Consider the following 21,666-nt stretch of genomic DNA (forward strand, 5'->3'; position numbering starts at 1 on the left):
AATGCTCTGGCACCAGGAAGACAGAAAAGGAGCCCAAACCCTTACCTGATTTCAACCTCTATCAGGCATTCTCAAGGAAATGAAAATTGAATTTTGGGAAGGGATGGGTGAAAAAAATCTAACTTTTTTTATGTATGAAACACAGATATACATACAGTACATAAACAGATATATCTGTGGTTTTAAAATTTCATGTGACTAAGAAAATAAGTTTCTAAAAGGCTGCTGAGGAGGGGCACTAATGAAAGAAAAGGCTGAGAAATTCTATCTGCATTCTTGGGCCTTGCCTTGTCTGGTCCAAGACCTGGCCATGACTGGGGGAAGGAAAGAACCAGGAGAGAGTCTAGAGTCATTCCAGGGCACCCTCAAAGTGTCCCCAAAGCCAACCTCCCACCAGCTAGCTGTGGTCCTTTCCACCAAACCATTCTTCCCTCCCCTATGCCTAAAAGTCCCCATTCTGTGTCTGGCATCCTTTCTTCTCACCCTGTTCTTACTGAGCTCACAGGTCAGCTCTTCCGCATTCTCCCCCAAGGGGCACCCCAGCTCCCAGAGCTTGGACAAGTTGAGGCCTCTCAGCTCTATGCTCCAGTGTTGGGCTAAGGCATAACCCTAGAGCTCCTGGAAGAACCCAGGAGGCAAGCCCAACCACAGGAGGCCCCCCAGGAAGTATTGGGGGGCTGCTGCTGTGGGACAGGCTTTCTTTATTGGGATAGAGAGGGAGTCACAAAGAGTCTCTACTTAGAAGTGCTCTACATGCATGGAGTCACGTACAGTTGGGGCAGGCTGGACTGAAGATTTTTTGATCGGGGCCCCAGAGACAGGGGTGAAGGAAGGAGAGATTGCAGATCTGTTGGTGTGGGCCACAGAGGCAGAGGTGAGGGGAGAGGAGACTGAAGATCTGTTGGTAGGGGCCACGGATGGATCATGGCTGGTCTTGGGCAATACAGACACCCTGTGGTCTTCAAGTGCCGCAGAGTCCTCCAATTTCTCGGGCTTCTCTGGGGTGTTGGAGCCAATGAAGACCAGGTAGATGATGCCACCTAGGTAGGCTCCCAGAAGTGGTGCCACCACTGGCACCCACCACCAGTTATCCCCAGCCCTGCAGGCAAGAGGCAGAGGCTTACTGAGGGAGCTGATGCTCTGGACAGCACCCGCATCCACCTCAGGCCTAGTGGAGTGTGTAGGGGAGTCATCCCCATCCTACCCCAGGAGACACCCTCAGCCCGATTCAGGGACAGGGTTGACATTCAGTCCAGGATCAGGATCTGCATCTGTGCTGTGCTGGTCTGGGGGAACTTGGGGACCCACTCCTCCCCTGGCCACCTGGGAGCTCTATAGGACTCTCCTGTGCTGCTCCTCACATCATCCCCACCCCTCTACATGCAGGGGACCCCCAGAAAACCACAGGAATGGGCTTGGTCGGGGCAGTACCTGAAGACTTGCTTGCCCCAGCCGGCAAGATAGGTGAAGAAGCGGGGGGGCAGGTCGCGGGAGGGGTTGATAGCATATCCTGAGTTCATGCCTAGGGATACCCCAATGATGACAACAAGGATGCCAATCACCAGGGCCTGGGACCCTTGAAATTCTGGGTTCTTCTTGTCCGTGATGGCGAAGAGACACAGCTGGAGCATCCCCGTCAGTAACACCTGGGGAGCAGACGCTGTGGCAGCCCACCTGGGGCCCCTAGACAATCCACAGGGCCTCAGCAGTGCCCCAAATCCAAACCCACCAGCAGAGACATGTCTTAGTACAGTCCCCTTTCAGAGTTCGTGTCCTCTCTAACCTTAGGGGCTCCCTGCTGGCTCCTTCCTGAGGGGTGGAAGGCTTGGGGAGGGGTACCCATCCTGGACCACTGACCTCATCCAGGAAGCCCCGCCACAGTGTCATGTGATCTGGAAGGTAGGTGGCAAAAATGCCAGCAGTGGCTGTGGGACCGGTCACCGTCAGCTCTCCACCCGAGAAGCGGATAATGGCTGCTGTGGAGACACAGATTGAATGTGAACCTGACGCCCCACCCTGCTAAACCCCACTGGGGTCCCAGAAATGAGGTTGTAGAATAGAAGGATGGGGAGCTACAAGGCTTTTCTCTCCTGGACGTTTTTACAGACCAGGACGTTGAGGTCCCATCTGCCCATATTTCAGACGAGGAGGCTGAGGCCAGAGGCCCACACCCAGGGCACAACTGTACTCACAGTAGAAGAGGCCGTAGATGGTGGCAGCAGCCGTGAAGGAGCCCAGGAACTGACCCAGCACGTATATAGGAAACTTCTTCCAAGACATGCGACCTAGTGCACAGCTAGTGAAGGTCACTGCTGCATTCATGTGGGCCCCTGTAGGAAGGGGTCAAGTGTGTTGGGCAGTGAGAGCAGAATCAAACAACAGTATAGATAATATTGAAAGCAACAACAACAATAATAATGGCTGGTGTTTATGGAGCGTGTTGTCTGTGGCAAGACCTCTCTCATTTAACCCTCACAACAACCCCACAAGGCAGGGACCACCATCCCCACTTCACCATTAAGAAAAGTGAGGGACAGATAAGGTAAATACCTTGCCCAAAATGACCCAGCTAGTAAAAATGGTGGGTCAAGGGGGCCCATGAAGAGTCTGGGGCAGACACACTCATAGGCAAGGGGTTAGAGGTGTTCTCCTCCCCCGAAGTGGCCAGCAAGGGGGCGGGCACAGGCTGTGTCAGAGAAGGGGTGGCTGGAGGTGGGCAAAAAAGAGGGAACACCTGGCCTTGCCCGGTCAGACAGGGCCGGGGCTCACTCACCAGAGACGTTGCCTGCTACGTACACTCCCATGGTGACTCCGAAGCCAAAACCCAAGTTGACACCGAGGTAGCTCCCATGTTTTTTATCTCCTAGAACCATATGGGCCACAGAACCGAGGCCAAACACCTACAAGGGAAGGCCTCTAAGGGGGCCGCCTGCCCAGAAGCCCCAACCTCAGAGGAGGGCTCAGAGCTCAGTTCTAGCTCCTCACCCCCAGGCCATAGGCCTCCCCAGCATTGCCCTTAGAGACCCTCTGCCGTGCCCTCTTCCTCAAGAGCCTTCCCTCTGTGTGACCTCTCCTCCTTTGCCCCTGTCAAGGCTTCTCAGACCTGAACTGGGGGAGCTGGGTGGGGTGGCAGAGTTAGAGGCTCTTACGATACACATCCGGGCACCTAAACCCCTAGCCCACCTGAAGTTCACCCAACCTCAATCTGTGTCCACTTCCCCTTCAGCTCTACTGCCTGTGCCCACCCTCTCCCTCTAGAGAGGCCTCCCTCTTGCCTGTACCTGTCTCCTCCCCCTTGACTGGCACCGACAGACTTGAGTCTGACAAACCTTCCCGCCTCCCTCTCCAGCCGTGGGCTCCTGGATGCCCCTCCCTGTCTCAGTCAGGCTCCAGGAAAGAACCCCCTGGCCAGCTCCTTTACCCCTCACCTTGCATTCCCTCCTCCATCTGGCTTCTGCTTCCACATGTCACAGACACCCAAGTTCTCCCCAAGGGCCCCAGCAACCTCCTCATTTCTCAAAGGTCTCTTCAGACACTGTCTTACTTGACTTTGCTGACTCTGGTGCTCTTGACCACTCTGTGCTTCTGGAAAGTGCCTCATCTTTGGCCTTCATGACATCTCTCTCTCCTGGTTTTCCTTTCACCCCACTAGCCCTCCCTCTCTACAGTTCCTTCTCACATTCTTCTTCCTTCATCTGCCTCATGAACACAAATGATCACAGGCTCCATCCCTGGGCCCCTTTCACTTCTCAGCCCAGTCACTTTTCCTGGTCTTTCTACCAGGTCTATGGCTTCAGATAGGCCATAGTGCACTAAAATTCCCACAATCTCCACCTGGGAGCCAGATCCCTATTTCCAAATACCCACTGGGACTCTCCTGGGTGTTCCATGGGCATCTCAGGCTCTACGTTAAAATCTCACCATCGCTCAGAAAACCTGCTCCTCACCCTATGTTCCCCATCCCAGTTGGCCAAGCTAGAAACCCAGGTGTCACAAGTGAGAGTTTCCTCCCTCTGCTCCCCAACACCCAATCAACTCTGTTTGGTCAACATTCTCCCAGCTCTTACCCAGCCTCCTGCTTGCAGCCAGAGTGACCTTTCTAACAAAAATTTGATCATGTCTGCCCCTTGCTCAAACATTCACTGGCTCCCCTCCATTTCTAGGATAAGATCCAAATTCATAATTTCATTCCTTCTGCCTCTCAGTTTCATTTCTGCCCCAATATTGTCTACGTTCTACGTTCTCTACAATAGTATCACTATTAAGTAAAAATAACCATTTATTGAGTACTTTTTATGTGCCAGGTACTGGTAAGCAAGTTATATCTATCACCTCCCTTAACCCTTGCACTAATCTTATGAGTTAGGTACTATTATTCTCCCCATTTGACAGATGGGCAACTTGAAGCTTAGAGAAATTGAGTGGCTTGTCCAAGGTCACACAGCCTATACATGGTCAGCCAGGATTGAATCCAGGCAGTCACCTATGCCAGATGGCCTCAGACCGAACAACCACACTGCTCTGTACATGCCTTGCTTTTTATGTCTTTGTGTTTTTGCATATGCCCTTCCCTCTGCCTGGAATACTTGATCCTAAATCCTGAAAAATTGATACTCTATAAGGCCAATCTCAGATGGCACCTCCTTTGATAAGTCCATGTGTTTTGCTCATGTAGTTTTTGAGGGACTTCTAGATGTGTAAGCTGCTGGAAATCAGAGTCTAGATCTGTGTCATCCAATATGGCAGCCAGTAACCACATGTGGCTATTATGCACTTAAAGTGTGGCTAGTCCAAATTGAGATCTGCTATAAGTGTAAAATATATACCAGCTTTCAAAGAGTAGTAGGGATAGGAGAATGTAGACTATCTTAGTAATTTTATATTGACTACATGAAATAATATTTTGGATATATGGGTTAAATATAATTACTAAAATTAATTTCACCTGTTGTTTTTTAGCTTTTTAATGTAGCTACTAGAAAATTTAAAATTACATATGTGGCTCAAATTATATTTTCCTTGGAGAGCAAACTACCCAAGTAGGCTGGAGAAAACCTAGGGAATATGGACATGAAGGCTAAAGCCAAAGCCATCAGTGGACGAAGGCCCCAGGAGAGGTACAAGGTGAGAAGGCAGCTGGCTGCTGAACCTAGAGCCACACATCAGCACTCAAGGGTGGACATTAGAAACCTCAGCTGAAGCAGGTGTTGAAATGGGAGAGGAACAAAGAGAGAATGTATCATGGACACCAGGTAGAAACAGTTTCTCAAGGAGAGTGTGGTCCACACTGTCATGTGCAGCCTCCAGGTCAAGTGTGTGAAAGCCTAGAAAGTGTCCTTGTGGACGTGACAATCCAACAGCCATTAGAAACATGGTGAACACTGTCTCATCAGACCATGGGGGCAGAAGCCAGGTCCCAGAGCTTGAGAGGTGAGTAGGTGGCAAGGAAGAGTTGAAAGGTACCAGAGTAGACACCTCTTTGAGAACTTGCCTGAGGTAGGAGGGAGAGAGCACAGGATAAATGAAGGGGCTCACAGGGTGAAGGGAAGGCTATTTCATTTCGTGCTGTGTTCCTTTAAGTGGAGAAACTTCAGTATGTTTATAGGTTGGGAGAAGGACAGGCCAAAGATAAAGGAGAGAGAAAAGGACAGATCAAATTACCTGAATAGGCTGGAGAGGTGGACTGGTACAGAAGTGGAGAGGTCCTCCAAGAAAGAGGGGACCCCTGCTGTAGCCAAGGCGAGAGGTGTTGATACACAGGTAGATAATGGGTCTGGTGGTGAGAGGGCCAGGAGGTTGAGGAGCTAGACACAGGAGGTCCACATGATGATTTTCTCTGTCAAGCAGGAGATCAAGCCATTTGCTAATAAAAAGGACAGGCAGAGTACAGAGTAGCTTGGGGGAAGTCCGAGAAAATGTCTAATAGCCCAGATAGGGTAGGGGAGAGGCAGTTGAGCAAGGCCCACTGGGTCCCTCAGGAGCCTCAAGACAGGTGCAGGGGAGCCCAGAGATGAGCTGGCTTAGGGTCCAGAATAGAACACAGCAGGAGAGGATAAGCACAGATGGGGGTGGGGGTGGGGAGTTGGGCCTGGCAGGCTGTTATGTTTTGATAACTTGGTCTTAAAGACCAGAAATTTCAGCCTCTGTTGAAAAAAGAGAAGTTCAGGCAGCACTGGTCTGCATTGCACTCTTCCTGGCAGCGGTCAGCTGAAGTAGTGGCAGCTACACCCTTACACAGATCAGCACTCTGCAGTTAGCCAAAGTCCCTACCACCCTGAGCTGACTCTCTCTCGACCTCCGTAGCATGTGTGTTGGCAACCCTTGCCCTGTGGCTCACGTGTACGGCTGGTTTTCCAGGGCCCAGATGGCTCCTGCCCCACCCCTCCCTGGTCAGTGAATGTGGCCTAGCCCATCAGAGTCTCCCCAATACCCATGATGCCAGCTCCAAGGACAACACCCCTGGAGGTTGTAGAGTGGAACAGTCCGCTTCCCTCATCCTGGCTACAATAAATGGGGCCCAAGGTCACATTAGCTTTTTTGGCAAAACCTTCAGCCTGGTGACTCACTGAGCTTCCTATCAACTGAAAAAGCCCCCGCTTCTTGGCACAGCCTGGCAACTAAAAATAACAGCATCAACACCTGTGAAAGAAATAAAAATAACAACACAATGTCCTATATGAGCTTAAACCTCACAAATCTTTTATAAGCATTACTGCCCTTTGCTCACAGCAAACCTTTGTAGCAAGTATTTTTGCTCCCACTCTCCAGATAGGGAAACTGAAGCCCAGAGAGGCGTCTTGAACTACCCAAAGCCTGAAAGTGAGGGCCTTACCCCACCTAGGGGAGAGTTAATAGGCCAGAGTCTTAGAAAGTCTGCCACAGTTAAGCTAAGGGACAGAGCATAGAGGTTAAGGGTCAAGACCATGCCTTAAAGTGTGACCTTGGGCAAGTGACTTAGTCTCATGTTTCCCCATGACTAAACTCTTAGTCACAGTTTCCCCATCTGTGAAACTGGGATGATAATAGTACCTATCTCACAGGGCCATTGTGAGGATTTGGGAAGATGCTGCACGTAAGGGGTGTAGCATCATAGTGCCTAGTATGCAGTAAGTGCTCAATAAGCATCTCAGTAAAGTGAAGAGAAACACAGGTATAGGCAGGTAGCAATGTGTGGGGGGGATCCCTGATTTCCCTAAGAGCTCTCTGAGGAGGCACCCTCCTGCCTCCGAGGTTCCAAGGTTTAACAGCCCTCATGGGGCTGGAACGTCTTGTCATAAATAAATTACTTTGCCCTGGATTATGGAGGGACAGGATCCAGCTGCTGTCCTCACAGCTCAGGAATGGTAGCAGGAGAGCAGGTAAGGGAGGAGGGGGAGAGGGCCAGATGCAGGGAGGAGAGAGAAGCTAGAGCACTTGTCATAGTAACAAGGGACCAACACGTGGGTACCACACATATGCTGGGTGCTAGCACTTGGCCTTCTTCACACAATCTGCCGGCTCGATTTGTGTTCATATCTACCACCAAGGAAGCTAAAGTTCTTTTTTTTTTTTTTGAGACAGAGTCTCGCTGTGTCACCCAGGCTGGAGTGCAGTTGCATTATGATAGCTCACTGAAACCTCAAACTCCTGGGCCCTGGGCTCAAGTGATCCTCCTGCCTCAGCCCCCCAAGTAGCTGGGACTACAGGTGCACACCATCACACCCGGCTAATTTTTCTATTTTTTGTAGAGATGGGGTCTCATTCTTGCTCAGGCTGGTCTTGAACTCCTGGCTTCAAGTGATCCTCTCACCTTGTCTTCCCAGAGTGCTAGGATTACACAGGCATGAGCCACCACACCCAGCCAAAGCTAAAGTTTTGAATAGTTACGATACTTGTGGAAGGTGACACAGAAAGAAGATGGCAGGACCAGAATTTAAACCCAGCTCCAAAGCCTATGAAGGCCTGATTCCACACACTTAGTAAGTGAGAAGAGAGGCTCTAAGCCAGGAAGAGACCTGGCCAAGGCCAGCTGGTAACTAACTCAGTAGCAGGGTTAAGATAAGAATCCACAGTCCCTCCAGCCCTTGGTCTCCCTGAGCCCCACCCTCTCCTGCACTGTGACACAGTTACACTCATGCTCACTCAGACATACACAACCGCACTCAGACATACACAACCGCACACGCACACACACGCAGCCTCTCCTACCCCTACTTTGTCTGGCCTGCACCTGACCACTTTTGCTTCCCTTCCCAGAGGCTGTCCCTTCTTTTCCTGGACCCGGACCCTCCATAAGCTGCAACGAGCATGGCTACAGGTCCTATGAAGGGCAGAGGTTCACTGGGGTAAGTGACAGAGCTGAAGCAGGGGAGAAGAGCGGGAGATTCCAAGGAACTTCACATCCCACTTATAGTCTGGTTTCTGTCCTGATCACACAGTAAAGAAGAGCCCTTGGCCGGGCGAGGTGTCTCAGGCCTGTAATTCCGGCACTCTGGGAAGCCGAGGAGGGAGGATCGCTTGAGGTCAGGAGTTCGAGACCAGCCTGAGCAAGCGCGAGATCCCCGTCTCTACTAAAAATAGAAAAAAAGTTAGCTGGGTTTGGTGGCCTGTGCCTGTAGTCCCAGCTATTCAGGAGGCTGAGGCAGGAGAATTGCTTGAGCCCAGGAGTTTGAGGCTTCTGTGAGCTAGGCTGACACCATGGCACTCTATCCCAGGTGACAGAGCGAGATTCCGTCTCAAAGAAAGAAAGAAAGAACGAAGAGCTCTTGTCAGGGTTACCAGTGATCTCCGTGTTGCCAAACCCAGGGTGCTTGTCAGTGCTCACCTTGTTTGTCCCGTCTGCAGCTTCCCACACTGCTGACTGCTCTCTCCTGGTGGAGCTGCTGCCTCCCTTCTGTGTCATGGTCCCCTCTGCTTCTCCTACCTCTCTGATCATTCCCTCCCAGGCTCCTTTATGTGCACTTCTTCATTCCTCAGGGCTCTGTCCTCAACCTCTTTTTTTCTGTTTCTATATACCCTCTCTAGACAATTTTGATAACCACCACTCATATTATGATGAACTTCAAACCTTTCCTTCCAGCCCAAGACTCTCTCTTGAGCTCCAGACCTCTATATTTAAGTATCTCCTGGATTTCTCCATGGGCATCTCAACTGGTTGCATCCAAACCAACCTCACCTCTCACCCTGTGCTGGGCTGGCTCCAAAATGTCACATCAGCACTTCCCCCACATCTGCTGCTTGAAAAGTCCCCTTGATCCCACTTTCTGCAGCTCTCTCGAACACATGCTTTCTTCTCCATCCCCAGACCAGTCACCACCATCTCTCCATCCTAGGTCATTACAGCAGCCTGTAGCGGACTTCCCTCCTGCCAGCCTTGCATGTCTTGCTTAGGCCTCACACAGCATCCAAAGTTACCTTCAAAAATCTAAATCTGATCATCTCACTCCCCTGCTCAGTAACCGTCAATGTCACCCCATTGCCTTTAGGATTAATTCTCAAAGCCTGATGTTCAAAGGTTCTCTTCAATCTCTTTACCCTTGGTTTCCCTTGTCCACACTTCTAGCCATGCCCCTGGATACCCCAGCCCATGGTTTCACTCTACTCCCACATATTATGAGACCTTTCTGTCCCAAAAAGCCTTGGTGAAAAAGCCCTGTCTCTTTACTTTTCTCTGCTTCTTCCCCAGGCTCCCAGCTCAAAGGCAGGGGATGGATAGTGTGACCCATGAGGTCAGCAGTGGGAAGGGGGTCACGGGCTGCCCTTACTGTGCTCCACCCACCCAATGCCACCCACCCACTCACCATCATGACATACGTGCTCAGGAACTCGGCCAGGAACTCCCGTATCGGCTGCTTCCGCAGTGCTTCATGCACCGAGGTTACCACCACAGTGGCGTTCATCCTGGAGCTGCGGGTGGCCCTGAAGTAGCAACCCAAGCCATGGACAGAAAGGAGACTCAAGTCCACCTGCTGCCCATTGGCCCTGAACTCATGGCTGAGTTAATGGGTAACCCAGCAGCCTCACCAACCACACCTCCTCTTGCCCAAGGCAGCTGGGACAGCTAGGATGGGAGACACCTGAGAGCCACAGGGACATGGAGAGGAACTGGGGTAGATGGCCAGGCCATGCCCCTTACTTCCTCTAGTCAGGACTGGACCTGTGGGAAGGATGCACAAATGAGGCGCCCTTCCCACACCTCCCACACAGGAGTGAGGGGTAGGGAGTTGAAAGTGAAGTCTGTGGTGCTAAGGAGCCTCTGGGGAGAAGCAGGGTGGGAGAGAGCAGGCTGAAAAGTGAAGCTCAGTTGTCTGTCTGTCTGCCTATCTGCAGGAGACAGAGCTTTGGGGTCACAGGCCAGGGCCTGGCAACAGTGAGGCACTCTGCAAGCAGCATGGGTGTGACAAAGTCTGCTGCTGGGCTCTAGAAACAGCACTGAGCCCTGAAACATGCACCAGGTTCTACTAAAGACGCAGAGGTCAGCAAAATGCACCAGGATCTGCAACCAGGTCTACACAAACAGATGTATGTGAGTGAGTGAGTGAATGAATGAACAAGAGAGAGGGAGGGAGAAAAGGAGGGACTGGATCTTACTTCTTGGTGTATCCTCAGTGCCTAGCATAATGCCAGGCACATAGTAGATGTGCAATAAATATTTGTTGAATGAATGAGAACTGGGGGATCTCTCTGTCTTACACTCACCTAGTCCTCAGAGCTTCCTAAAGTTCTTGGAACCTGACAAAAATTTGTTTAATAAGTGCACATTTGGATGGACAGGTAGATGAAAAAGTGAGTTGCAGGTCCCTACATCTGGGTGGAGGGAGAGGTAGAAGACTGAAGTTTGGGGAAGGCGATGGGTCTGCAGGTCCTTCTAAGTGTGGCCTTACTGCTTGTTCAGACTGGTGACCCCACCCTCCTCAATGTCTGGAAGCCTGGCTCATTCCTCATCACCACATAGCAAGCAAGACACAGTAAAGCAGCAATAACCACCAACCAGCCAATGACCCAAAGATTTACTGAATGCCTGGCATTCCTACTATGTTCAGGCACTGCAGCAAAGGACATTGGTGTGATCCCAGATCTTTGGAATAAAAACAATTAATTAATCAATTACTATAAAGTGTGATGAGTGTTGCCACAGGTGAAGAGTGGGCACCACGGGAGCATGTGGAGGAAGGGAATGGCCTAGAGGAGGGGGTAGGAGGCTCTCCCAGAGGTAGGGAAATCTAGGTCAAGGCTGGCCAGGTAAACAAGTATCTAGGGAGGTGGGTGACAGTTCTGGGCATAGGAATGGCAGGTGCAAAGGCCTGCAACTATGACAGGATGTGTAGAGGAATTCTGCAAGGATGGGCTAGCCAGAGGAGGAGTGAAAGTGGTACAAGATGGGCAGAGAGGGGCCAGGGCGAGGTGATGAAGGACTCACGTTAGAGACTCTGAACTCAACCAGAGGACCGTGGGGGCCAGGTGGAAGATCTCAGCAGGAGGGCTGCCTCTCCCGTGGAGGCCAGGATGGAGGAAGCAGCATGGAGGCATGGCGAGTCTCGGGAGCCCTCTCACAGACTGTGAGGGGTGATGGCAGCCTGAGGCTAAGGAGGCCACAGTGAAGATGGCCAGAAAGCAGTCAACCTGAGAGACTTGGTGTTTGATTAGAGAGAGGAATGGCGAGGGGAGGCTCAGTGGTGACCTCAGATTCTGGCTAGGGCAGCAGAATGACCGGCATGGGGCAAGGAGAGAAGCTGTGGGTTTAGGCAGGAGAATGATGAGGTCCTTTCAAGATATTTTGAGGAGGCTGCTAGACACTTAGGTGGAGATGACCCATAAGGAGGCAGCTGGTCCTGTGGTCTTGCTTAGATGCACATGTGGAGGTCGCCAAATGTGGTGATAGATGGTCATTTGAGCCATGGGCATAGATGAGATAGCTCAAGGAGAAGGTATAGAATGAAAAGAGAGTATCCAAGAAAAGTAGCCTATAAACCAAGAAACTAACGGCCAACCAGATTACCTAAGTAACCTGCTAACCAAGGAACTAAATAGCTAACAACTTACCCTTTGACTCACTAATCTAGCAGCTTAACCAACTGACTCTCCTGTTAATCAGCTATTAAATCATTTAATTACTCTCCTATTAACTCATGTAATTATCTAATCAACTAGTCAACCATGAACTATCCAACTACCCTGAAGCCAACCATTCAACCTACTAAGCAACATTTCTCCATTCAACAAACATTTATTTTTTATTTTATTTTTATTTTTATTTATTTATTTTTTTTTTTTTGAGACAGAGTCTCACTCTGTTGCCCGGGCTAGAGTGAGTGCCGTGGCTTCAGCCTAGCTCACAGCAACCTCAAACTCCTGGGCTCAAGCGATCCTCCTGCCTCAGCCTCCCGAGTAGCTGGGACTACAGGCATGCACCACCATGCCCGGCTAATTTTTTGTATATATATATTTTAGTTGTCCATATAATTTCTTTCTATTTTTAGTAGAGACGGGGTCTCACTCTTGCTCAGGCTGGTCTCGAACTCCTGACCTCGAGCGATCCACCCGCCTCGGCCTCCCAGAGTGCTAGGATTACAGGCGTGAGCCACCGCGCCCGGCCGACAAACATTTATTGAGCATCTACTTATGAGTCAGGCACCAGGGATACAAAGTCAAAAACCAGTTTCCACCCTTGGGTTGCTCCATTTAGTAGAAGAGACGGTTATGGCAACACCACCAGACAGGGGAAGCCTGGGACTGAGGGAGCTCAGGGGAGGGCTGGGAGGCGAGGCCTGAAGAGAGTTCTGACATGTGGGCAGGTAGTGGCCTGAAGGCCATGGGCAAGGAGGGTGGTGTTAGAAAGAGTGGAGGGAGGCACACACACTCTACATATTGTAGGAGCCTGGTGACTAGCTATGAGGCCTGGAGGAGAGGGAAGTATCAGGACATGACCTGGACTTCTGGCTTGAGCAGCTGAGAAGGGGACCCTGACTGAGCCGAGACACAGGAGGATGAGTGGATGTAGGGAGAGTGGAGGAGGCTGTTTTCAACTGGGATCTGAGCTGCCTGTAAGACACCAGTGGGTCTTTGGAAACAGGATCTAAAGCCAAGGAGAGAGATGTGGGCTGGAGACAGCAATGTCATCAGCACATCAGTACAAAGGGGCACTATTCATTCTCTCGATCTTAGAGTGCACAAACAGGCAAATATCCCTGCTTGCGTGGAGCTGACAGCAGTGGAATGTATAAGCAAGCACATTTGTATGTCAGAATGTAGTAAGTCCTGTGGAAACAATAGAGCAAGGAGAGGGGAACTGGGAGTGCAGTGGGTGGGGTGGGGTGTTTGAAATAGGGCCGTCAGGGTGAGCCTCATGAGAAGGTGGCATTTGAGCAAAGACAAGAGGCGAGAGAGTGGGCAGAGTGGGTGACTGTGGGAAGGGCATTTCAGGCAGAAGGAATAGTCACTGAAGGACTCTGAGCGTGTTTGAAGAAAGCAACGGAGGTCAGTGTGGCTGGAGTAGGGAGAGCAGGCAGCCAGGGGCGGGGGTGGTCAGAGGGTAAAGGAGACCAGATAGGCAGGGCCTTGGCTGCTGCAAGGATTCTGGTTCTTGTTCACGCTAGAGAGCTGAGCCTGAGAGGGAGAGAGGTGGTTCCGTTCAGCTGAGTGCCACCTACGGGGGGACAGTCAGAGCCCACCGACCCATCGCCGACCCTCATCCAGGACTCTCTGAGCCTCCCCACACCCCAAGGCCCAGCCTGAGCTTCGGCTGTCCAACGGGGAGTGAGAGACAGGTGGGAGAGACCCTTCTTCTGGGGCCCCATGGGCTAGGGGCGGGTGGGAAGGAGGGGGTCTGGGGAGAGCAGCTGCCACAAGGGAGAGGCTGGGGGTAGGGCGGGGAGGCGACACTGAAGTGCTGAGCGGAGGATGGGGCTGGGGATGGGGAATGGGATGGGGTGCTTACCGCCTCTGCCCGATTACTTGAGACATATTTTGTCTTTCAGATTTTTAGATGCTGTAGAGCCAAAGAGAGGTTACCAGGGCTGGGCGACATGGAACTTGGCCCCACATTCCCACTGGGCCTCAGCGCCCCAGGGGAGAAGCCACGGGACAGCTCCTGCTGGTACCACCCCTTCAACCCAGCCAAGCGGGTGGGGGCTGCCTCAGCCCCTGGGGAAATGCCCTGGAGTTCCCCCACCACCACCCTGCCCGACCAGGCCCTGCAGAGGTCATCCTGCCCTGCCCAGGTCTGCTTCCCAGCTCTGGACCTCGGTAATGCCCTCCACCTCCCCTCAGTGGCTCCAGCCTCTCGTATCTGAGCATTATGCCATTAGTCTGACCTCAAGCCCTCTTGCTGCTGACTTAAACTGTGATTTTCCAGGATCTCTTCCTTGTGTGCACACACACACACACACACACACACACAAACACACACGACGAATACTCAGGAGCCCTAAAAACTCATTTGGTCCATGCACCTCAAAACAAAGTCTACACTCTCACCTTCCTTAAAATTCCCCCTTGTACTCCCAATTTTCTCGCAAACTGACAACATGAAGGTAACTCTTGAGTTTCCTCATCCTGTTTGTGCTCCTCATTCCCTAGCCCAGTTCCCTCAAGCTGCAGCACAAATTCACATCCCCAGCCCAGACTGCAGAAACCCTCTAGCCCCAGCCCCAGGCCCTCAGGAGGAGCCTCCAGTGGGCGTAACCACTCCGGCAGGCCAGCAGCTGGCCTCTCTCTGACCTGCATCCCTCTGCTTTGGTCCAGTGCAGCTGGTCGTCAGCTCTCTCGTCGTCCCACCCCATATATCCGCCCATTTCTGCTCCACCTCTGGTCCTTCCAACAGTCAACTTAGAGATAAAGAAACTGAGGCCCAGAGAGTGGGTGTGATGTGCCCATATCACACAGCAACACAGGACAGCACCAGAACAGAAAGCCAGGCCTTCAACTCCTAGCTGGGCTTCCTCCCCGGACAATCCCACAGCCACACCTCCTCCCTCTATGGTCCCCATGGAGTGGCCCTTCTGGGCCTGGGCCCTGGGGAGGCCACCCTGCCCCCAACCTTCCTGGAGCCCCACTCACCCTGCTGAAGTGCCTTATGATTCTCAGCATCTGCCCTGGCAGCTTCTCAGTTAAGGCAGATCTTGATCTTGTTCCTCCATGACTGTCCCCAGCTCAGGCTGCACCCCTAGCTGGAGCTCTGCTGTCCCTGTCTCCAGTCTAGAGCCCGCCTCTCAACCCCCCCAGGGCAGCCTCGAGGGCTGCTCCTGCTCTTCCAGGGGAGAGGTCAGTAAAGCAGGGGTTTGGCTGTTGCCACTTGAGCCAAGTCCAGATGTACTGCCCAAAATATCATCTGTCCGCCTGCCAGTGGCGCCGTGGAGACCAAGTTCTGAGGCAGCCTTTGTGAGGTCAGAGGTGCCGGGCCTCACAATCGTAGAGGAAAGGCCTGTCCTCCAAGCCTGTCTCTGGGCCAGAGCCTGAGGAAACCCTCCCAGAGCCTCAGGTCTGGGGAAGGCTACAGAGGCTCCTGAGCCCCCAGCCATGGGGAGAGCTGCTCAGAATGGGGACTGGAGGTGGAAATTTCTGGAGATCAACAGCCAGGTGGAGGGGTGGGAGGGTGGATACCCTGGGTCAGTCCTCCGGGAGCCCCCAGTCTGAAAGGCGAAGGGGAGACTCAGGCCTGGTCTTCAGGGTCTCCCAGCCTGAGAGGAAGGAGGATGCATAAGCCATACGTGCAGGGAAACCGTGGTCTGAGAGGGTAGAAACCCAGGTCTGGTCCTCTGGGGGCCCCAGTCTGAGGCTGGCAGGGGGAAATGTAGACCCTGTCCTCAGGAAATGCCTCCCTTAGGAAAGGCAAGAGAGGCCTCTGAGAAATGGCCAAAGCTGGACCAGAGTGAGGCTTTGGCTCAGGGCTGTGGGAGCTCAGTAACTGAGGCAGGGTTGGGGGACCCAAGGACCAGCTGTGGTCCAAGAGGACTTCTCGAGCCAGGACCTGGCTGGCCCCCAAAGGATGGGGCAGGCAGTTTGGGATTTGAACAGGTGACCCGTGCTGGGACAGGAGTTGTCGCTGGTCTGCAGACTGTAAGATACCTGCCAGGTGAGTGAACTGTGGGTTACGCCCACTGGAGGCTCCTCCCGAGGGCCTGGGGCTGGGGCTAGAGGGTTTCTGCAATCAGGGTTGGGGATGTGAATTTGTGCTGCAGCTCGAGGGAACTGGGCTAGAGAATGAGGAGCACAAACAGGATGAGGAAAGTCAAGGGTTACCTTCATGTTGTCAGTTTGCGAGAAAATTGGGAGTACAAGGGGGAATTTTAAGGAAGGTCCAGGGAGCTTCTGCATCTCTGCAGCCCCTCATTGATGGAAAAGGATTTGGTTGCCCAAAGCCCAGATCCAGGCATGAAACTGTCCTCTAGAGGGTGCCAAAGACCAAGCCAGGTCTGGAACCTGCATAGGCGCAGTCACCACCCCTCCCAGCTTGCCCAGCAGGAGGAGGCTGCAGTCCCAGGACTTGGTTCCTAGACAAGCGTCCTCTGTAAGGAGCCAACTCTTCCACTGTGGCCTCGGAAGCCTGAGCCTCTGCCCCTCACGCTCCTCTGCAGATTCTAAGTGAGTTCATGAGGGCAGAGACGTAGCCCTGGAAGTGGGAGAGACCTGCCTTATTCCTTTCCTAAGTGTGCTGTCAGGGTCAGGGATGAGGTAAGATCAAAAGTAGAGCTGCGTGGGTCAGTGGCGCAGTGGATAGCACGTCTGAATACGGATCAGAAAAGTGGAGCTGGGGTCTTGGATGAGCTCAGAGCCTGGGCAGAGTTGGATTGGACTGGGGTCAGGTTGGTGAGGGAGGGAACTGGGGTCTGTGTTGAGGACAGGGATCAGGCCTTGGGCTGGATGCTGGGGATGGAGAGGTGGAGAAGACACAATCTCATCTGTCCTTTGGGAGAGACAGGTAAGTAGCAGGTAACGTAGGACACTCCGTGGTAAGGTGGAAGGAATATAGGCAGCAGCTAACCCAGTTTGGAGGGGACAAGGGTCTTCCAGAACAGGTGACATAGGGGCAGAGTCCTCCAACATGAGCAGGGGGAGGTGGGGAATAAGGATATTTGAAGCCATCTGAAGCCTGATCAGATTGTGAGAAAACCTGGGAAGTGTGAGTGGCATGCAGAGGGCTGGAGAACTGGGCAGAGGCAGACCGTGAAGGGCTTTGTCTGCTAGGCCAAGCGGTTCAGACTTTATCCTGAGGGCCTGAGGAGCCTTGGAAGGGTTCTAAGGAAAGAGAAGAGCAAAGTAGCCAACCGGGTGTTCCTGAGGCCCCGGGGCATCCTGCAGGCCCGGGTGCAATTGGGCCTGGGCTCCATAAAGGGGTCTAGCTGGAGAAAGAGAACAGGGCATTCACTGCAGGAGTCCACGGGATTGCCCAGGAAGCACCAGGAGTGGGGCAAGGGCCAGGGGGCGGATTCTTGGGAACAGGAGATGACTGAGAAGCAGCAGGTGAGAAGAAGATGGAAACCCGGACACTGGGCTGCCCAGATGGGAGCCGGCAGGTGGTTGCAGCCCCAGACTTGGGGAGGAACCAGCCAGGCAGGTGTTTGCAGAGAACTGCCTTGAAAAGCTGGAGGGGGTGGATGGTGTCCAGCAGCACTGAAGAAGCACAGGCCAAGGGGGCAGAAAGTTCAACTGTGGAGAGAAGAGAGGCAGCTAAAGGGGCCACCAGGGTGGGAGTCAGGGTCAGACTTTCGAAGCATGTTAGTCTGGACATGGCCTAGGGGGTCTCTGAGGCTATTGGGGAGAGTGTGGGGCAGAGAAGGGACACCTGGGGTCTTTTCTCCACAGGGTGGGCTCTGTGAAGTAGGGTTGAGTAGGGTTACCAGATAAATAAAAGATGACCCTTTAATTTCGAATTTCAGAGACACAATATTTGCAATATTTGGGACAAACTTATACTAAAAATGTATTCGTTGTTTCTCTGAAACTCATATTTAACTTGGTATCCTACTTTTTTTTTTTTTTTTTGGAGACAGAGTCTTGCTCTGTCACCCCAGCTAGAGTGCAGTGGCATCAACATAGCTCACAGCAAACTCAAACTCCTGGGCCCTGGGCTCAAGTGATCCTCCTGCCTCAGCCTCCCAAGTAGCTGAAACTGCAGGTGCACACCATCACATCCGGCTAATTTTTCTATTTTTTTGTAGAGATGGGGTATGGCTCTTGCTCAGACTGGTCTCGAACTCCTGGCCTCAAGTGATCCTCCCACCTCGGCCTCCCAGAGTGCTAGGATTACAGGCGTAAGCCATAGTGCCTGGCCTGACATCCTACATTTTTGTTTGCTGAATCTGGCAACCCTAGCGGTGAGCCTCAGTGAAGACCCATCCAGATGCCTTACATGCTGAAGTGGATTTGAGTCCTAGCTGGGCATCAAATTCATTGTGCCCTTGGCTCAGTCCCTGTCCCTGGGCCTCTGTTTCCCCACCTATAAAACAGGGTTGGAAGATACAAGGTCCCTCTACCCAGCTGATTTAAGCAGCCAAAAACAGCCCAGAAAAAAAAGTTTGTGAAGGCGGCAGCAGACCATTAGGGCAAAACTAATTTGGTGGAGATGATAAATTGGTGGATGAATTAGCAATATTGGTGCACTAAGGGACAATTTTTGCAAACTTTGATGTGTCTTTGGTCCCTATTCTAGAAAGTATTTGGTTTTCCAATTCTAATTTTGTCTGCAGTACAATTATATTTGCTAGTGAAAGGCTGGAAATCACCCAATGTCCATCAACTCTCATTTCTTACTACACTAAAAATGTTACAGTGTGAACGGGTGATTGGGGACATTAATGTTCACCTAGCCAAAACTTAGGAATTTATGAACACATAGCCAAACAAGTCAAGCAAACAAATTAATATTCTGTCACTGGACTGGAAATTTTTTAAATTTTTTTAAAATTCAGCACTGAAGCCTGTTCTAAGTAAAAAAATAAATAAATAAAAAATAAATTTAAATAATTTCAGGTCCTTTTATTTTAGTATTTTATTACCTAAAATACAACCACTATTAACATTCTGGTAGATATATATGTATATATATATTTATATGTACACACATCCTCTCCCCATTTTGTCAACAATAAGTAGAATGATACATAAAGTTTTGTAAGACACTTTTTTTCATCCAACATGAACTGAGAATATCTTCCCATGCCAATAGGTCCACATCCATATCATGCATGTGGCTATACAGCATTCCACCTGATGGATATTCCATAATGTAGAATCCCCCTGCTAGTGGGCATTCAGATTGTCTTTAATTTTTTTTTATTTCACCCACCCCCCTCCCAAGATTGTCTTTAATTTTAAATGTATCCGACTCCTCTCTATTATGAACAGTGTGGGGCAAACACAATTGGCGAAACCCAATTAGGAATGAAAATGCAAATCAAAATTTTTAAAAATCAGAATGAAGAAACAAAAATGACTAAAGATGCTAAAAAGTTCTCTGAATTTCTTTCAAATGCCCCCAAAACTGTTGACCTATTAAAAACTAATCATTTCAATTAGCCTGCTAACTAAAAATAGAAACAACAACAAAAATAAAACTAGCCGGGCATGGTGGCACATGCCTGTAGTCCCAGCTACTCGGGAGGCTGAGGCAGGAGGATTGCTTGAGCCCAGGAGTTTGAGGTTACTGTGAGCTAGGCTGATGCCAGGACACTCTAGCCTAGGCAACCAACAGAGCAGGGCTCTGTCTCAAAAAAAAAAAGAAAAAAAAACCTAATCATTTCAACTAATTGTCTCAACCAACATACCATTTGATTAACTTATCATGTAAGTAAGTTACACTTGTGTTTTTTTCAGATTCTTTTGAGCTACAGAATCCTTTGTGTAACTCAGGTGCCCATCATGTAAACAGGTAAGGAAGGAGCTGCAATGGCTCCGGGGCGAGGATGGGGGTGGGAGGGCAGTGGAGGTCCCTCCAGGAATGCTGGTCTCTCTGGACTCACCTGAAGCCATGAAGATTCTAAGACTGCTCAAAAAGAAAAGACCCTTAAGCCTCACCCAGATAAGTGTCCCCTTCCAAACTAATTTTTTAACTCGGAAAACAGATTCAGAGCAAGGTACCAACTTGCCTAAGATCACCCAGAACTAGGGACATCCAGACTAGGGCTCTGCCCTGCCCCAGGAGGCCAGGATCCACCACCTAGGTGGGTGGGCTGGGGCGGCGCCAGGGCACAGGCAGGACCCAGGATGGTCTTTAACTCTTGACACCCACCAATTATCAGAACTCCACACCCCCAGCCCAGGTTCTCATCCTTCTTAGAGCCATACATGGGCCTCCAGGACAGAGCAGATGAAAACTAAGGAGGACAGGATCAGGCACAGCCACTTACCCAAGGGCAAAGATCCTATAAATCAAGGAAAACGAGAATTCAAACCCAGACCTGCTCTACTCTGAAACCCACGTCAAACTGCCTAACTTGGCATCTGAAACCAGGGATAGAGCTCAGGTCTGTCACTTTGTAGTATGAGCTGGAGCTATCACGGAAAGCTTCCGGCAGGGGGAAGGGGGGAGGTTCTCGTTAACAGAAGCAGCCAGGAGATAACACTGAAGGAATTTATCTGCATGTGTGAGGAGCATTTGTGTCTTTCCATATGTCTATATGTGAACATGTGTCTGTGTGAATGGACAGGGATGTGTGTGTGTATGCATGTGCTTATCTGTGTCTGGTTTTGCATGTGAAAGCCTCTCTGTGGAGATACACACACACACACACACACACACACACAGTTGTGCACACATGAGCATGCACCCATTCTGCTGGGTTAATATTTTCCTGCCTGCGTCAGCACAGTCCCAGTCAGTGGGCAGTTCCATGCAGGTACGTGCCCTATCTGATCTGGTCAGGGGCTGTGGGTCTGGAACAGGGGTCTTGGGGTGGGCAGGGAGCCCATCTCAGTTCCCCCAGGGCAAGCTACACGCTCTCCACTCTCCTGCTCAGCCTGAGAAGGGAGCCAGCCCCAGTGTGGTGTGACTGCCCTGCCTCCCCACTCACACTGGGGCTCCCTGGTGGTGCACCCTCCCTGCCTCCCTCCAGATGAGCAAAGCCAGCCGCTCCCTGACATACCCTCCTCCTCCATCATCTCTGCTCAGATCCTGAGGCTTCTCTATGCATAGCTGTCCCCTTGAGGACAAAGGGAACAGAGACCCTGGGATATGCTCATAGCGAGCCTTCTTTCAGCAAGAAAGCAGCTTTGAAATGTTCAAGTGGGCCGGGCGCGGTGGCTCACGCCTGTAATCCTAGCAGGCCGGGCGCGGTGGCTCACGCCTGTAATCCTAGCACTCTGGGAGGCCGAGGCGGGTGGATCGCTCAAGGTCAGGAGTTCGAGACCAGCCTGAGCAAGAGTGAGACCCCCGTCTCTACTAAAAATAGAAAGAAATTATATGGACAACTAAAATATATATAGAAAAAATTAGCCGGGCATGGTGGCGCATGCCTGTAGTCCTAGCTACTCGGGAGGCTGAGGCAGTAGGATCGCTTGAGCCCAAGAGTTTGAGGTTGCTGTGAGCTAGGCTGACGCCATGGCACTCACTCTAGCCCGGGCAACAAAGTGAGACTCTGTCTCAAAAAAAAAAAAAAAAAAAAAAGAAGAAGAAATGTTCAAGTGAGCCAGTGGGAAGGTGGAATTCTATCGACAGCTTTCCAGGAACACAGTGGTTGCACCAAGGGCCTG

At 51.4% G+C, this 21,666-nt stretch overlaps 1 protein-coding gene across 4 annotated transcripts; it reads right to left on the reverse strand.

The window, feature by feature from the left end:
• Positions 1-726: 726 nt before the first annotated feature.
• Positions 727-9,890, reverse strand: AQP7 (aquaporin 7). Of its 4 annotated transcripts, XM_069474351.1 has the most exons (7): positions 9,780-9,890; positions 2,774-2,900; positions 2,193-2,330; positions 1,858-1,976; positions 1,432-1,646; positions 906-1,099; positions 727-827 (listed from the first exon to the last, which is right to left on the reverse strand). In XM_069474351.1, exons 1-7 carry the CDS (start codon positions 9,876-9,878, stop codon positions 739-741), a joined length of 981 nt encoding a protein of 326 aa, XP_069330452.1. In that variant the 5' UTR covers positions 9,879-9,890; the 3' UTR covers positions 727-738. The 4 variants fall into 4 exon arrangements, with proteins under 4 accessions (XP_069330452.1, XP_069330450.1, XP_069330449.1 ...); XM_069474349.1 differs by having other exon boundaries at positions 727-1,099; positions 1,858-1,973; XM_069474348.1 differs by having other exon boundaries at positions 727-1,099.
• Between the last annotated feature and the right edge of the window lie 11,776 nt (positions 9,891-21,666).

Source organism: Eulemur rufifrons, chromosome 7 (genome assembly GCF_041146395.1).
Source record: "Eulemur rufifrons isolate Redbay chromosome 7, OSU_ERuf_1, whole genome shotgun sequence".
NCBI classification, from domain to species: domain Eukaryota; kingdom Metazoa; phylum Chordata; class Mammalia; order Primates; family Lemuridae; genus Eulemur; species Eulemur rufifrons.

Bases quoted from the DNA above. Each gene is read 5' to 3' on its own strand.
- AQP7 (XM_069474348.1), bottom strand. From the start codon at position 9,878: ATGAACGCCACTGTGGTGGTAACCTCGGTGCATGAAGCACTGCGGAAG. The intron at 2,901-9,779 runs GTGAGTGGGTGG...CTTCCCTTGTAG, and splicing joins TGAGCACGTATGTCATGATG to GTGTTTGGCCTCGGTTCTGT. The intron at 1,647-1,857 runs GTCAGTGGTCCA...TCTGCTCCCCAG, and splicing joins GGCGGGGCTTCCTGGATGAG to GTGTTACTGACGGGGATGCT.